Genomic DNA, 18,809 nt, shown 5'->3' with positions numbered 1-18,809 from the left:
TATCATCCAGTAAAATGTTTATAATGATACCTTTGTGGACTTCTTTTGTCAGGACTGTCAAAACCCCCAGAAACTAACTTAACCTTTTTTGCAGTTCCTGATTTCATAACATTATCATATAGGTTACTTGCAGTATTTTTGTAACTTTGACAAAGTTTATTATTATTATTATTATTATTATTATTATTATTGTTATTATTATTGTATGCTGAAAGTAAAGCGTCTTTTAAACATGTTTTATTAAAAGTGATTGCTGCCTCAGCTGCATTAATTTTATACAGGTTCTTCTCTATTTTTCTAATTATTGCTTTCTCATTGTTGCTTAAACTGGGAGCAACGCACCGAAGGTTGACATATCTCAATTGAGTCAAATTATTGGATTTTTTTTTTCGGGTATATCCTGTAGAGTTTATTGCAGATAGAATTGATGTTAAATTCTATTTCTTTTCTATTCTTTTTTATTCTTTCCGGACGTTTCGTTTGAATAAACCTCAGACGTCCTCTTGGGCGGAGGTGGGTGAAGGACTAAAGTGAGAGGGTGAGTCCAGCTGCTTATATTGTGGTGGTGCAGCGGGGGGCGTTGTGCCGCTGCCTTTTCATTGGCTATTGGATGGGGAGCTGCTTTTTCATTGGCTGCCTGGCTGCGGTGGAGTTCCTTGAAGAAATTCGCGACTCCCCCACCACTGGCATCATAGCATCCCTCGACGTAGAATCCCTATTTACCAACGTTCCCATTGACGAGACCATTGACATCATCATGGATCGTGTCTACCGAGACCTGTTGACTGCCCCACTCAATATCCCAGAAGCCTCTTTGCGCACCTTGCTGGACATCTGTATGAAGAGGGCCCCCTTCTCCACCCACCGAGGACAGATGTCCCGTCAGAAAGATGGCGTTGCCATAGGCTCTACTCTGGGAGTCCTTTTTGCCAACTTCTATATGGGCGCCGTAGAAGAGAGGGTTTTCGCCCAGAGCCAGCACCCCCGCAAATACGCCCGTTACATAGATGATATCTTCGTGCAATTCGACACCGAGGATGAGGTAGAAGCCCTACGTCGCCGATTCCAGCAATGCAGTGTGCTAAACTATACAGTCGAGTTTAGCACCATTGATCGGCTCCCCTTCCTCGACATCCTTATAACGAAGACAGAAGACGGTCTCCGCACTTCTGTCTACACGAAGAAAACAAATTTAGGAATGTGCCTCAACTGGGATAGCGAGTGTCCTGACAGGTTTAAGAGTACTACCGTCAGGGCCTTTGTGAAAAGGGCCCTCTCCCATTGTTCTACCTGGCAGGACACACCTCGAGCTTGATAGAGCTTCACAGATGCTCGTGAATAACGGATATTCTAATAAGCTCATCAATCGAGAAGTGCGCACCCCCCTCGAAAGATGGTACTCGAACGAGGAAGAAGACCTACGACCCCGCCCCACCGAGAACATCAAGATATATTATTAGGCCTTCATGCATTCTCAATACCGCGAGGAGGAGAAGGCGATGAAGATCATTAAGGAGAACATCCTCCCCATTGAAGAAGGCAAGATGGTAGACCTTATAATGTACTACAAAAACCAGAAAACAAGAGACCGTATCATGAAAAATAACCCCTTACCGCCATCAGGAGACCCCCTCAAGCAGACGAATGTAGTATACCAATACATATGCCCCGCCCGAGGATGTCCTGGGAAGTACATTGGAATGACTACCATGCGTCTTGCGAAGAGAATCTCCTGTCACGCCCAAGAAGGGGCTATCAAGAATCACGCCCTCACTGCCCACCGAGACACAATCTCCCGCTACTGTATTATCCGTAACACCAGGATAATAGGGAGAGCACCCGACCCTTGCCGTCTGCGCCTCCTGGAAGCGTTACTCATCCAGGAGCAAAACCCCTCCATGAATACGACACAGGAGGCCTTTTTGCTCCCGACCTGCATGCGAAGGAACACTCCAGTAACGGCAAACATCACCATATTGCCGCCCGAAAACGCCCCAATTCAAGAGGAAAATACCACCAAAGACAACATTAATAAAATGAATAATACTAGCAGTGTGCGCTCGGGAGCTGGCTTGAGCCCGCAGCCAGGCAGCCAATGAAAAAGCAGCTCCCCATCCAATAGCCAATGAAAAGGCAGTGGCACGACGCCCCCCGCTGCACCACCACAATATAAGCAGCTGGACTCACCCTCTCACTTCAGTCTTCACCCACCTCCGCCCAAGAGGATGTCTGAGGTTTATTCAGACGAAACATCCGGAAAGAATCGAAAAGAATAGAAAAGAAATAGAATTTAATATCAATTCTATCTGCAATAAACTACGGGATATACCCGAAAATTTGACTACCCCCCACTGGAATTTTTTACCAATAAAAAAAACAAAATCCAATCATTTGACCTAATTGAGATATGTCAACCTTCAGTGCATTGCTCACCAGTTTAAGCAACAATGAGAAAGCAATAATTAGAAAAATAGAGAAGAACCTGTATAATATATATTATCATAATTTTTTTTTTTTCTCTATCACAGTCCTCCAATTCAACTGGGTGGTATTTGTAATGTGGGGTTCCAGGTTGCATCTTGCCTCCTTAAGAGTCTATCACTTTTCTTACTATGTGCGCCGTTAATAGGATCACACTCTTCTGCATGAGTCCTGGAGCTACTTCAGCCTCTAGTTTTTCTAGATTCCTTCTCAGAGATCTTGGGATCGTGCCTAGTGCTCATATGATTATGGGTACGATTTCCACTGGCATATCCCATATCCTTCTTATTTCTATTTTCAGATCTTGATACTTATCCATTTTTTTCCCTCTCTTTCTCTTCAACTCTGGTGTCCCATGGTATTGCGACATCAATGAGTGATACTTTCTTCTTGATTTTGTCAATCAACGTCACGTCTGGTCTATTTGCACGTATCACCCTATCCGTTCTGATACCATAGTCCCAGAGGATCTTTGTCTGATCGTTTTCTATCACTCCCTCAGGTTGGTGTTCGTACCACTTATTACTGCAAGGTAGCTGATGTTTCTTGCACAGGCTCCAGTGGAGGGCTTTTGCCACTGAATCATGCCTCTTTTTGTACTGGTTCTGTGCAAGTGCCGGGCATTCGCTTGCTATGTGGTTTATGTTTTCATTTTTCGTATTGCACTTCCTACATATGGGAGAGATGTTATTTCCATCTATCGTTCTTTGAACATATCTGGTTCTTAGGGCCTGATCTTGTGCCGCTGATATCATTCCTTCAGTTTCCTTCTTTAGCTCTCCCCTCTGTAGCCATTGCCATGTGTCATCGCTGGCTAGTTCTTTAGTCTGTCTCATGTATTGTCCGTGCATTGGTTTGTTGTGCCAGTCCTCTGTTCTGTCTGTCATTCTCCTGTCTCTGTATGTTTCTGGGTCTTCGTCTACTTTTATTAGTCCGTCTTCCCATGCACTCTTGAGCCACTCGTCTTCCCTGGTTTTCAGATATTGCCCCAGTGCTCTGTTCTCGATGTTGACACAGTCCTCTATACTTAGTAGTCCTCTCCCTCCTTCCTTTCATGTTATGTATAGTCTGTCCGTATTTGCTCTTGGGTGTAGTGCTTTGTGTATTGTTTCATATGTTTCCTGGACTTTCTGATCTATGCTGCGGAGTTCTGCCTTCGTCCATTCCACTATTCCTGTGCTGTGTCTGATTACTGGCACTGCCCATGTGTTTATGGCTTTTATCATATTTCCGGCGTTAGTTTTGACTTGAGCATCGCCTTGAGTCTCTGCATATATTCTTTCCTGATCGTGTCCTTCATCTCGTGGTGTTTTATATCCCCTCCTTCCATTATTCTCAGGTATTTGTATCCTGTCTCATCTATGTGTTTGATGTTGCTCCCATCTGGTAGCTTTGTCCCTTCAGTTCTCGTTACTTTGCCTTTTTGTATGTTGACTAAGGCGCATTTTTCTATTCCAAACTCCATCCTGATGTCCCCAGATACAATCCTTACAGTCTGGATTAGGGTATCTATTTCCTTGATGCTCTTACCATACAGCTTGATGTCGTCCATGAACATCAGATGGTTGATTCTGTTGCCTCTTTTCTTGAGTTGGTACCCGGCATCCATCTTCTGTAGTACTTTTGTCACAGGAATCATGGCTACTACAAAGAGTAGTGGGGACAGTGAGTCACCCTGGAAGATCCCTCTCCTGATATTAACCTCTGCTAGTCTTATTCCAGAGCTTGTAAGTATTGTATTCCAGTTGCGCATTGTATTTTTGAGGAAGCTTATGGGGTTTTCCTCTGCCCCATATATTTTCAGCCATTCTATTAGCCATGTGTGTGGTATCATGTCGAAGGCTTTCTTATAGTCTATCCATGCCATGCTTAGATTGGTTTTCCTTCTCCTACTGTTCTTCATTACCATTTTGTCTATCAGGAGCTGGTCTTTTGTGCCCCTACACTTCCTTCTGCAGCCTTTCTGTTGGTGGGGGATGGTGTTTGTCTCCTCTAGGTAATTGTATAGCCTTTCACTGATGATACCTGTTAGTAACTTCCTCATTATTGGTAGGCAGGTGATAGGCCTGTAGTTACTGGCTATATTTCCCTTACTCTTGTCTTTATTATTATTATTATTATTATTATTATTATTATTATTATTATTATTATTATTATTTTATTATTATTATTATCAATCCAAAAACAAGTACTTCTAGTACAGTGAAAAATGGACAGAGAAATCGGAGGCTTACACATTAGTTTTGTTTTATCTGCAATGATAGTTCATTAAGAACTAGTTGGACATATGTATATTTAAAGTTATTACTGAATATAATGAAGCTTATTCACAATAATTATGATACATAATTACTGCCAAGAAGATATCAAGAACAATTGAAAATACAATAAACATTGTGATTAAGAATGTTTTCACATCAGATTTTCCATAAGTAGGTACAACAGGAAAGTTATCTTCACTTTTTTCAAATGTAAAAAATTAAATTTTGTAACAATAATAATGATAATTGAAAACTGATCAGTTTAAACCTATAGAATTATCTAAAAATCACAACTTTCATATGTGTTGAAAGGAATGTTATACCTTTTCACAAATCATACTTACATAGATTATGGTGTATTAGAAAAACAGCATTTTCATCAACAAATTCTCTAAATTGATTTGTTCTTTTTAGCCCATCAAGAGCATAATTTTTTTGTCAAGGTTTCATTTTAAAGTAAGTCATAAATGTTATGGTCAAGTAATTAGTAAATTTGGGTATCTCAGATGTTCGGTATTATTGATTGATATCTAAAGACAAAAGGTAAAGTAGAAAATTAACACTTATGAAAACAAGATTCATTTCCGTATGGAACATGGTAGAGTTTAATGAATCTGATTCTACAGCATGGTTAGTAGAGCCAACTACAGAAGTTATTACTCATGCAGTAACACTGGTTAGCTGTGAACTGTAACTGAAAAGAGTTTTTATGTTTACATTTTCAGATACTGTAAAGGACTTTTGTCTTATCATGTATTGAAAATTATAGATGAATTACATAAGTACAGATTATAGTTTACTTGTGCTTCTTTCATAGTGTGTTTCAAAACTTGGTAAAGTACTTTTACAGAATACGTAAAGACACACTTACTTGTAGTGGTAGATTTGGTTTTGACCTTTATCTCATGGTATGTAGCTGTTAGAATGCTTTGTTAGTTTTATGTCATCTTTATTTTTTGTTGTTTTGTAAATCAGTCAGATTTCTAAAATTGTGATGCATTCCAGTTATCAATTTTGATTATTATTACCTTTTTTCCACCTAACCCTATGCAATGAAGTAGGATGGCACACCAGTTCCGTAAAAAAAGCAAGATTATAACAAAATTTTATACTTTTAATAAAGTACTATTTGTGTTTGTTACACTTTTTATTAACTTTTCATTGCTGAATTTGCCTTTTAGCTTGTTATGCAGTCTTTCTAGTATATTTTGAGTCATTTTCACTGCCATACATGTCATTATCCTTGTTGGATGCAAAAAAAAAAACCTGTAAGATTCTGACATTTTTTTATTTTTTATTTGTCACAATATCCAGTCATCTGCAGCCTCCTATGTAATAGGTCTAATGCAAGTGGGTATGGGTTTCAAATTCTTCTGGAGTTCTGGAGTTCAGGTTGACACTTTCACATACTATTCGCCCCTTGTGTGGTGTGAAGGAAACGTCCAGTTCATTTCATTATAAATTATTTTTTTACAGTTGTATAATTCATGTTTTAAGTTTTATTTGAGAGATTGTATTTTATTCCAAGTACATACGTACTTATATCTGATACCATAAAAGTAAGTTTTAAGTTTCCATGATTGTTGATGTTAGAAGTTTCTTTCTGATTTTCAGTATTAATCCTAAAACCTAACATATTACCAAAAATTAAATTGTACTTTATTCGTCATAAGTCAGTGCTCACTTCCAGTTCTTTACTGTGTCCTTTGATTTTTATTCATATTACTTTTTGCTTAATGCTTTGCTATGTTCACTTGGGTCTGTTTCTTGTAACTTTACTTTGCTCCAAGTTTCAAACCCTGTGAAAGTAAAAAAAACATCTGATTTGGAGGTTGCTGATAAACTTATTCATAACTGCTTGTCAGTTATCTTTTTTCAGTGATATTCTCTCTCTCTCTCTCTCTCTCTCTCTCTCTCTCTCTCTCTCTCTCTCTCTCTCTCTCTCTCTCTCCTGCATTACTTTTATATTAAATGCATCATTTTCAGTATCGTCAGTGAGAGATAACCAAGCTAAAGTAGTGTTTCTGTCATGTTCTTTTGATTATTTCATGGAGTAGTAGGCCGTGGCTAGCTTGTAATGAAACTTTATAAAGGTTCATATTTTTCTAAGATCCAAACAGCTTCCCCCTCTTCTTCCCAATTACAGATCTTTGATGGTTGGTGTAAGTAGTATTGATCCCTGTGAGAGTCATGGAACTTTTTGGTTTTGGGTTTTATGGTTTTATGAAAATGGCAGATGGTACTGATTTGCCATTGGTTTTTTGTGATAGTATACATAGTAATATACTAAAGTGGAGGTTTTCAAAATGTGTGTGAACTTTACTTTTTTCACTAGGCATGATATAGTTATGCAAAAAAAAAAGTAACATAGTGTATATGATTCTGTCATAGAAAAGCGAACAATCTCAGATTGTAAGTTAAAAATATGAAATTATTGAAGCCTTAATTTTATGTTGATTTGTATTACATGGAGTTGAAATTTTAAAATTATTGTTCAGTGGTAAGGAACACTATACGTACTGTACCGTTGATCAGAGTGGTACCTTGAATGGCATGTCTTTTATGGTATATACCCAAAATTCCTTTATGAAATCAAATTAATAACTGTCATGGATACTCTGTAGGCCTCTAGCCAGTCACAAATCTTTATTTGGAATATAGTTTTACAGGTAAAGGTTTACTATTGCAAAGTCTTCCAACCTTTATCATATGCATGAATAATGTAAAGCAAGGTGTCATCTACAAGTAGATACTGTATTAGCAATATTTATCATCACTTATCTCTTTTATGTTGGGTAGATTGCATGTTTCCTGTTGTTTTGTGAATAGTATAGATTTTACAGCAAACAACAGTTTCCTTGAAATATGTAAAGTTGTTTTCCCATGCTAGCAAACTATGTTTGAACTGTAGAAATATCAAGTTGATAGAGGAAGCACGTAATGTTGTTTAATAAATTTAAAACCATAAGGGTACTAGCAGAAGTTTGCTGTTGAATTCATTTCACTGTGAAGCACATCAAGACTATTTTTCGTATTCTTAATTTTCATCAGTAGATGTAATAAGAACATGAATTAAATGCCAACAAGATTAAAATATCTCTGGAATCCAAATCACAGCTAATATAGTACAAGGGAAGAAAAGAGTGTTTCTCCATTGTACGTATATGTATGTACTACTGTGAAATTTATATTGTCAAAATGTTACTTATGTCATTTGTAGCATACAGGCTAGCCCTATGGGAGTGTTAAAATGTGTAACTCAGTGGATCGGTTGAACTACATTTTACAAATATAAAAGTTATGATAATAATACAGTACAGAGTTTACATAACTATCAAGAGGATACCTGATAAAGTGTGAAAATACCTTTTACAGTGGGGCTAAAAATATTTTTAAAAATAAGTACATTTAAGAATGATTTAAAACTGACGAAATACCCTCCATTGGTCTTTACAAGGCTTGAGATGGAATTGCATGGATTTTCTGCTTAGTATTTTACTTTTTACCATCTCATCAGAGAAAGGTTTTATCTGTTAGACTTTGGTTCTATATGCTGGGAACACCAGTAGAGACAGACTTAAGTTTTTCTTCCTTTTAGTTTGATTTTACTTCATATTTTCAACTAGAGACTAAACACTGGTTATGTAAATTTCTCTTCATTACTCTTTTTTATATCTGCTTTTCCATATTTATTTCAACAGGTTCTTAGCCATCGAATTGAGGGGACTCGCCGTATGGCTTCTCATCCTGTCTTACCATTATGTGAGTATTAGTACTTTAACATTTTGATTAGTTACAAATTATAAAACTTTTGGGTTTATTGTGACAATGTTGATGAATTAGCATCAAAATGAAAGTTGTAAAATAATTCTTTATAGGTAGATAACATTTTATGCATGAGACGGAAATGAACTTAATTTTAATAGAAGTTGGGAATTATAAGAAAAGAATTTTTCTGTGCATAGAATGTATTCTGAAAATTCAAGTTGTTGAAGAATTAGACCACAGCATTTGCCACATATTACACTGAATATTCATATTTTAGCATATGGAGACAATGAACCAACTATATTCATATCAGTACCTGTATGTGGTTAGATCCTCCTGCTTGTAATTAGTTAAATATGTTACATGTAGCATAACCCTAATTAGTATTTATTTCCAGTGCAGTGATGATCTCTTCAAATTGCACTAGTACAGGCTGCATTACTATTAACTTTGTAACCTTTTTACTAACGAGCAAGTATTGTAATTGCTTTTTTTCCCCAGTTTTGCTAGATAGTTGTTACTTGAATAAGGAAGATTGAAGATCATTTTATATTGATTCACAAGAGCTAACTTCAAGAATAAGGAGTAATTTAGGCATCATAGGTCTGGGCATATGCAGAGAAGGCTTTATGATCTTGAATGGCACAAATTGGTTCAACTGAGATCTGTCACCTGGAGGAGAGAAAACAGATGATTAGTGTTTTTTTTTTTTTTCCATTTATGTATTTCAGATCTTTTGGGGTGCCAGGATGGTTCAGTGGTAGTGAGAGAATGGCATCACAGTGCTGTTGTAGCTAGGCCAAGGCCAGGTGGCACATTTGCCAAGGTAGCACGAGTTCGCTTCAATCAGCAAGGAAACAAGTTTGGAGTTATAGATGGTGATGGAAATCTCTCTCTCTACCAGTTGGGTCTTGCATCACAGGCCAGCAAACCGTATTATGTAAGTGCAAAGGGCAAAATTTTTTGTGCAGGAATGGAAATTTAAATGCATAAAACTACCAGAATTTTAAGTGAAAGCTGATGATTTAAAATAAAGGCCATGCTTGTATATAAAGTACAAATTTCTAAAATATTAGGATGGCTACTATTCATTCCATGAGAATTTTACAGGATACAGTCATTTTTATCATTCATAAAATGTGTAGATTTTATCTGCATTAAGTCAGGAATATGCATTTCTTTTGTTACTTGAGGATAGCTGAAATTGACAGTTAAATAGCTGTGTTTAGCACAGGTCATTCATAAAATTATATCAAAGGAAATATAAGAAAAAAAAGAGAAAGTTAGTAAAATTCAGGTACTAACTACTTTGAAAGCAAATTTTATATGCTAATTAACATCATATATGATTTATAAGTTCAAGAAAAGTATTTTCTGTATCAAAATACTTATGGCAAATATAAATTTGAAAATTCTGAAATGATATAGAGAGTCTGACCTTTCCTATTTTTTGTCAACTCTTGAATTCCTAATTTCAATAATACTGTACTAAAATGATTATTCAGTTGTTTTTAAGAAAGTTATAAATATCTGGTAGACAGACTTTGATGACTATAATTTATATTATAGTCATCTCTCAGGTTCTCATCATTTGAATGTAGGCTACATATTCTTTTTGTGGTAAGTTATGTAAGTATAGAAAAATTTTGAACTCTAGGTAACAGGTTTTATGCTCTCCTTTAGACCCATCAGTGCCATAACAAACATGGAAGTGACTTCATTTTTGTGGGATCTTCTAGCCTACTTGCCACAGCTGGTCAGTCATCTGAACATCGTAATGTTGGACTTTGGGATACTTTAATGCCTCAAAGGAAAGCCAATGTTGTATGTGAGTAGTACTGTCATAAATTCTGTATATGTTTTTAGTGTCCTACAGTTTTATATGCATCAAAGAAACTGACAAAATTTTGTCTATATATGCCTTAACCCACAATCTGGTCCTGAGCACTAGGGATACAGGCCATGTATTTCTTAACAGTTTTGACAATCAACCCCTTATTATTTTTGTCATTCTTTGCCTTCCTTTCTTTGTTCTTTCCCTTTAAAAACTTTGAGAAACTTCTCTTGTTCTCATATCTCCTTTTATAATTGTCTTTAAGGAGATATTTAAAGGGAATACAGATATTTTCACCTTTTCTAATAAAGGAACAAAAAACAGGAAGTAAGATTCACCACCTCTGTAAATATGTTTGCTCAGAGGAGGTGACCCTAAAATTTTACAGGTATGAAGAACAAAGTTATAGTTGGGCCATTATTCGATTTAAGGAAATTGATCCCCCAACAGTATATATGAAAAATAGCTCAAATAACTAGGCACTTTTAGATTTCTCAGGGCTTTACACATAAGGCTGCAATCATTCTGTAGCATTTGTTTTGGTTCAGTGGAACAGATGATGTGTTAGTGTTTATCAGTAGTAGTGATATGAAAATTTTTTTTAATGATTTCAGCTTGGACTTGCCATGACAATGGGGCATCAGCACTTCTGTATGCTCCACAGCATCAGGTGATTTTATCAGCTGGTAAAAAGGGTGGAGTTTGTATATTTGATGTGAGGCAGAGAACTCTACGTCAAAAATTCCATGTATGTATTATTCACTTCTTTTTTTTTGCAGTTTGACCAATTTTACACCCAAAAGTGTTAGTAACTTTTGCTTTATGGTTTCATATCTATAACAGTAGCTCTTTTACATTTAGAAAGAATAAAAATTTCATATGATTGCTATGCCTTTTAGTATATTTACAGTTTGATCAAGTTTCCATGAAACAGTGTAGTAGCCCTTGTGCTAAGGATAGAGTATGTATGAAATTGGCTACAGATATATATAGTAGAATAAGTTAAGTGGTTTATTTAGATATAATTTTTGTTAATTACAGGCTCATGATGCTGCCATCAAATGCATGGCTCTTGATCAGAGTGAAGAATTTTTCTGTACAGGATCTGCTGATGGAGATATCAAGGTATGGTGTAATCTTAAACTCAAATATTTGAAGTAAAGTAAAGTTACTGTGCTTTGTTTCATAAGAATATTAAATAAACTGGAAATGGTGAAAATCAAGTTTAAACAAGTGAAAGAATAGAAGAACTACTTTCTAAAAACAGGTTTTAAAATAGGAAAAACCTATTTTTGGTGGTTACTGTTGAGTCCTCAAGGGTCACCCTTTCCATCGTCTATCCAGAGCTCCATGGTGACCAGACTAATGTCAAAGAATTCTCTTAACTGGTCTTATGGCCAGGTATTGTGTCGTAATGATAAACATTATAACATGATAGAATTTTAATACCCAGTTTACCTACCGCGTCAAAATCGCAAGAAGAAGTGGTTATGTTCATACGCACCGTCACATTGTTGACATAACCAAAATCCAACCAAGACACCATTCCTTTATGTTGGTCAATTTTGGATGATGCCTTACCCAAAACCTGTCTTTTTGTCAGGGAAGTGGGAGGGTTTTGAGGACTCAACAGCAACCACCAAAAATAGGTTTTACAGCAACCAGCAAAAATAGCTTTTTCCTATGTCAGAACTTGTTTTTTTATAGTGTTGTCGCTGTCTCATCCTCAAGGAGCTGTGCAAAGATATTGACAGATGATGAAAAGCTCTTGGGTTCTAATCACAACAACCCAAAAACATTTTTGGTCCAGGGTCAAGCCACTAGTTTCCAGGCCCCATTCTTTATAACAAATACCTTTAGGTTTGGTAGCAAAGAGCAAGAAACTAAGTTCGGACTTACGGTACGTTTTTTTATAAGGGGAAGTTCTGTGGTGACTTACCCAAGCATGCTGGGTATGGTTGCAGCATTGTCAAACCCTCCCCAGTGATAATTAGCATACTCGCCCTTTGGTAAAACCCATGGTTTCCTGCTGTAGCGCCTATGGGTCAAGAATATCTATGCCAGCTACAGATACACAGTATAGTCGAATTTGTTCAAGCTTGTGGCAAGGGTTGCTAGAGTGTAGAAAAAAATGGACCTTTTGGGGATGTTTGCCATGACCCCTAGGTTAACCTTAAGTGCATGAACTGGTCATAATTATTTGTCTGCTAATTCTAGTTTATTTAGTAGTGGGGACTGATGTTACTGGGTTTTTGCCCAAACATAGAACACTTGGGAGGTACTTGGGACTGATGTTACTGGGTTTTGACCCAAACAAGTCTTGATCTGAGAATAAAGGGTTACAAATTTGCTGCCGAAGTTTTACCAGAAAGATGTAATTTCCTGTTTATTTAGTCCTACTGAACCCTAGGAATCCCCGGGACAGCTTAAGATGAGCAGTTGCATCCTTAAAACTTGCTGCCAGTAGCATACTACGAGTTTAGTACTTATCTGTCGACCAAGCAAATTTTAATTGCTTTTTTCAAGACTACACCTATGCAGGGGATATGAGCTATACCCACTGGCACAAAATGACCCGAGCAGTTTGATACAAAACACTTGAACTGAGAATTCTGCATAAAGCAAGTTGTTATTAGAAGCCAGTCACTTAAATTATATGAGGGACACCTCTGTAGTTCTTCATACAGTTTCCATATTTGAAGTAGATTCTATTAGAAATATATGTTAACTTTACTCCTTTGAGATTCAAGTTAGTTTTGATAGCAGTATATGGCTGTACAATATTATTCTTTATGCAATAGCTATGTAAGATTTTAATTTGAATTGACATACCATTTGGACTGCTATCCTATGTACTAAATTGTTTAGTTAACCCAAGCTACTGTTTTAGATGGCTTTAGGTTATTTAATTATGTGTAGGGTACTGTTCACATCCAGTCATAGGCTATTAGGGCTAAACTACCGCTTAGTTCACTAACAATGGGATGTTTCCTGAATTGTTCTCTCTTAGCCTAGCATCAGGTATTGCCTAATCCAGATTATCCTAGATTACATATAGGGGCTTTGTGAACACAGAAAGTTACTTACATGTAAATTCATTGTTAGGCTAACATCTTTTGTCTAACCCAGATTGTTTATATCTAGCCCTAGGCTATTTGGTCTACTATATAAAACAGTGACTTTCTAATATGAAACTCAGTGCTGTGAAATTTTATAGTAGGCTATCACCTAGTAGTATAGGTTCTAATCTGATTAATTTACCTTTAAAGGTTTGGGATTAACCAGGTGTAATTTGTAGCCTTCAAGATAGGCTACTACCTCATAGCCCATTTGCTGTATATACTGTTTATGGTCTACAGAGTTTTACTTGATTGAGGGTCCAACCATCAGGAATCACAAGGAATTTAGTAAAAGCATCAGAAGAAGGTGACATGGTGATCTAACCAGAATATATGAAAATATAACTAAATAAGAGAGGGGCGTATATGAGTGGGAATAGAATCATTGTCATTACCTTTATTAATGCTTGTGCATCTGCTTCTCCTTAATAGGATAAATGTGAAATGAGTTTTGCCTACACTTCCATTTTGTGCACTTTCTGCCTGAATTCTTACAAGTTCAGATCTTCATTTATTTCCTTTTTCATGAGTGTCCAGGTGTTCATAACAGTGTACTCATTCTGCTATTTCCATAAATGTAACTTTTATGAACATCGCTTCTCTTCTCATAAGTTTCCAAGCCATCTCAATTTTAGTATTTCTGTCTGTTTTCTAGCCTTTAGACACATCTCTCGGCAACTTCCTTAGTTGTAATATAATCTTCATGGAGCGCTGTTTCATGAATCTTAAAATTTGACTTGGTAAAGTTGAATTCCTAGAAACCAAACTTGCACACAAATGACTAATGCTCAGATCTGTGTTGTATAGATAAGTACAGGCTTTAAGTAGTAATTTAAAAATAATACAGATTGTAATCTAATAGCATAAAAATTATGTACATTATAATCCAGTAGCATGAAAATTATACAAATTGTAATCCAGAACATAAAAATTATGCAAATTGAAATTCAGTAGCAAATAATTGTACAAATTGCAATTCAATATGTTGCCAAAGTATAATAGATATGTCCTACCTCCTGCCAGATATCATGGAGGAGAGTAGTACTTTATATAGCTGCACATCATAAGCATTGCAGTAGTAATTTGCACTAGCAGAAGCAGTTATCTTGATCTTTGAGTACAAGTTCAGTCCTCATTTGAGACTTGAATTAAATTAAGGTATGGAGAATCTTTACTTTTACAGCATCACAGACCTTGACATGATGTATCACATTAATCTGAGGGATTTATCAGAAATTATAAAGATAATGGGTATTGTAGGGTATTGTATCCAATGGCAAGGTAATCTCTCACAATCATATTTAAGTTTGCCCTAAGGTCTTGAAGTGGTCACTATGGTCCTGCATTCTTGTGCACATCCAGGCATAAATCAGTCTCAAAACCCTCCAGGGCAGAGGTGGGCATCCTTTTAAACACAAGAGCAACCTATTGTTTGTTTTTCAAGACAAGAGCAACAAACATTCTTTTTTCATAATCCTTTTTAAATAGTAGATTATAGTGGTCCCCCGGTATTTGCAGGGGATGCTTACCAGACACACACACACACACACACACACACACACACACACACACACACACACACACACACACACACACACACACCCGCATGAATAGTTAGAACCCACGAATGTTTGGAACCCCTATAAAAATGCCAAAAACAGCCTATTTTGTTAGTTAAAACTTAAAAAAAACAAAACTAAAAATTTTTATACTTGGTTTTTTAATAGTTTTATCACAAAAAGGGCATTTTATGATGAAATTGATAAAAAAAAAAAAAACAGGAATTTGTGTATATTTCTCATACAAAAATACCGCGAATTATATTTCCCAAGAGAAATCCGCGAATGTGTGAGTGCGAATCCGAAGAACGCGAATACGGGGGTCCCCTGTAATATAGTATATATTGCCATTATATTATAACTAAACCTTTCAAATACCTAAACTAAAATTTTAGGATTAGTAATATGAATTTTGATATCAGATGTCATATTTTCTGTTAAAAAAAACTTATAAATGTAAAAGAGGGACATTTCTTTGTAAGTTTGTTTTTTTTTCTTAAGAGACTACAAATCATTTTTACCGCATATTAAGGATATTTTTCATTACTTTTCAGGTATGGGGCTTGTCTATTCATAACCTGATATATAATTTACCAGGTGAACATTCACGTTCATCTCTATTCAAAAATCTAAGTCAGGGTGTAACACAGCTTCATCTTGATGGCAGTAATCGTTTGTTCTCATGCGGAGCTGATGGATCCATTAAACTTCGACAGCTTCCAGAAAGGGATCTCAATGTTAGTCTTCTGTAAATGTATAAGGTACAGCATTGTTAACACTTACCGTTACCCAGTTGTTTCTCATATATTTCTTTTGCCTGTAAAGGTTAGCAGTCTGTTGGGTTTATCTGTGGTGAGAATGTACAGTAATCATTATAGTGTATTTGACTTTTCAACTGAGAAAAGTTATGTATTAAATTCTTAATCATATATAGCCAGTTATGTAGATTAATTGAAATATGTTGTGATATACTTATGTGTTTGGCTTGAAGAAATGTTTAATATTCTATTCACCAGATTTAGCAGGTAGTAACGAGGAGTAACAATTCAAATGTTTGTTATAATTGCTTTGTAGTGTGTTTGAAGTCATTGACTCTTGTTTGTTAAATAGGAAAAAAGCTATCTTTGTAACAAATGTTGCCACTTCCACCATGAAAGAATGATTTATTTTATTCAACTAAAATTGCTGCTTCTTTTAGAACTGTAAAATGAAAGATTTTCACTCAGTTTTCTGAAGCAATTGAGACTGTATGACAGATACTTATTAATATAAGCCATTCTTAAAGTAATACCTAATTGTTGTAGCGTTGAGTTCAAGATGCTTAAAAGCATGACAAAGTATCGATTCTTATTAAGCCAGACAGCAGGGTATTGCAGTTATGTACAAGACAACATTTTGCATTTAGTATAAGATTGTGTAATTAAGAAGAATTCAGTAAAATGCAGTAGTTTAATAGATGGTGTAGATTAAAAATTAAAAGGATATAGTGTATTTATGAAACAACATTTAATCCTGTAAATGGAAATTTTTTTTTAAACTGATAATAATTACAGAATAACTCTAGTTCAAGAATTTAACAAGGTTCATGGCTGTATTGTGATGCTTTTTCTCCCAGCTGCGTTGCATCCTGTCTCTTATTTTTATGTATTCATTTTGTTTTCTTCCAATATACTGTCCAACATTTTCCTTGATTTTCACCTAGTTTTCAGTCCTTATTTAAGAATAAATCCTTCAGCAGTCTTTGTGAAAGTTTAGAACTTTAATTAAGAGGTATAGTATACTACCATACTCCCTAATGGTAGTTGATTGAATTGATATGCATTAAAATTAACCATGATTATTCCATGGCTTGTAAGTTGATAGGTATGATTAAAGTCCTTGTAAAGCCTGTATGTAATTCTTGTACTGTCGTGGTTTTGCAAATTTTATTTTTTATATTACTAACAACATCTTTTATTTTATCCATAGTACTTGGTGACATTTAAAATGAAATGTATATAGAATATAGAAATAAAGTAGTATAGTATTTAGCTGGTACACAAGTTTCAGTGATCTACATTGTTAGATATTATAGGTACGTACATATTTAAATAGTTTATTAGAGTGATGTTTCAGTATATTGTTATATATGTGAGATTAGGGCGTATTAAAATGAAGTTAATGTGATACTGAAATTAGTTTCTGTTGTAGTATGGCATTAGAACCATTATCACTAGAACCAGTTTTGTAGCACACAGGAAAATAAATGGTAAATTTCTTTGCCTGCTTCAGTCATACGTTCAGTATTTTAGCAAGTGGTTTTAGTTAGTAATAATACAGACTGAGACAAGGAAGTTTGACAGTTTTCTTTGTTTATGTGCAGATTCATATGAATCAAAATTTTCTGTTGAGTTTTATGTTTAAAAACAAAATGAAGTACTGTATTTTGGCTGAATAGACATCAAGTACCTTTCAAGGTAAAGTGCTAACAGTGATATCCATGTGCCAGAGTTACAGTCAGCAATTATAAAAATATGGATGTATTTTTATTTACCTTTTGAAAGTGATTTTTTTTTTTTGTATTCTAGAAGCGTGTAATGTATTAGGTATAGTTTTAAGTGAACAAGATGAATATATTTATTTATTTCCTTCTGTGTTTTGTAGAGTCAGTAACAATACTGTATATTCTTTGTATATTTACTGGTAGGTTCAAGTGTTTTCTGACCTTATAGATTAATATATTTTTATTCATATTGTATATAAATGCCAACCATTAGATATTTTATTTCTTTATGTATAGTACCTTGTATTCTTTTTAAGATTCTTGTAATATACTGTTGATGTTTTGATCATATACTTGTGTGTTCTTTTTTTGTTTTCTCTTTACCCCTCTTATTGGTGCTCATCGATATTTGAAAAGTTTTGAATCAGGAAATGTGTAGAGATTAACTAAAACGACAAATGAAGTGTTATGATATACAGTACAGTACTTTGAATGTCCTTTTGCTAAATGTTTTTGTGTGGTATATTTAACAGTTTATTCCCTTTTATGTAATAGTTGCTGTATGATGAAATGGACATTATCCATTTCATCATGGAAAAAAATATCTTCAGGTACAGTATAGTACTTTGTGTAAAAGGGAAATTCAGTTTAATTTTTCCATTTCAAATGCAGTTACATGTTAAGGTATGTGTTTAATACACGAGACTAGTGAGGATGAATTTTGAAATATGCCTTTATACAGTGCATAATTGGTAATGGAAGATAAAAGCACACAATTGCCTTGCATTTCCTCTTTTGTTGTTGTTTAAACATATGGTACTGCACATAAACTAATTTTAACAGTTACCTTAGGTTTATGTTACACATTCCATAACATCTTTCTTCAGTGAGCAAGTTTTATTTCAGTGAAGAAAGGTTTTGTAAATAAATACAAGTAAACTGTACTTTTTTTTCCTTATATCCTATAACTGATAGTAGCCTTATCCCAAACTCTTCTTGATACAGGTCCCCTAATCTGTTGTCTCATGGTAGACGTGGACACACAGCTGTGACTCCATATGATTTAAAACAGTCAAAGACAGACAAGAAAAGAAAGCCGAAAAGGAAAAGTCTGTACTAAAAACTACTTAAAAGTTATTAAAGTGAAAACCAAAGATGTTTTACAAAGCACAGTATAATGGGGAATGGTAATGTTACTGATGATTAACCAAACTGGTTAACAGAAATACTCTTTGGTTCTTCTTAAAAGACACATGTAGATCTACATCTAGAATATAATTACTTATATAGGCGCTAGGCAAGTTA

The 18,809-nt window shown here is 35.2% G+C and overlaps 1 protein-coding gene across 4 annotated transcripts in view; it reads left to right on the top strand.

The window, feature by feature from the left end:
* The window catches only part of LOC135195346 (dmX-like protein 2), a 572,993-nt gene extending 554,545 nt beyond the window's left edge, over positions 1-18,448 (top strand). For all 4 annotated transcript variants that reach the window (XM_064221627.1, XM_064221621.1, XM_064221608.1 and 1 more), the window contains 6 exons: positions 8,444-8,504; positions 9,242-9,450; positions 10,194-10,338; positions 10,959-11,092; positions 11,386-11,469; positions 15,577-18,448. In XM_064221627.1, the coding sequence (XP_064077697.1) occupies positions 8,444-8,504; positions 9,242-9,450; positions 10,194-10,338; positions 10,959-11,092; positions 11,386-11,469; positions 15,577-15,774 (831 nt within the window). In that variant the 3' untranslated portion in view covers positions 15,775-18,448. The remainder of the gene's footprint in view (positions 1-8,443; positions 8,505-9,241; positions 9,451-10,193; positions 10,339-10,958; positions 11,093-11,385; positions 11,470-15,576) is intronic.
* The last annotated feature ends 361 nt before the right edge of the window (positions 18,449-18,809 follow it).

The sequence above is a fragment of the Macrobrachium nipponense genome, chromosome 20, assembly GCF_015104395.2.
Source record: "Macrobrachium nipponense isolate FS-2020 chromosome 20, ASM1510439v2, whole genome shotgun sequence".
Taxonomy (NCBI): domain Eukaryota; kingdom Metazoa; phylum Arthropoda; class Malacostraca; order Decapoda; family Palaemonidae; genus Macrobrachium; species Macrobrachium nipponense.
This window is presented reverse-complemented; position numbering and strand designations above follow the sequence as displayed.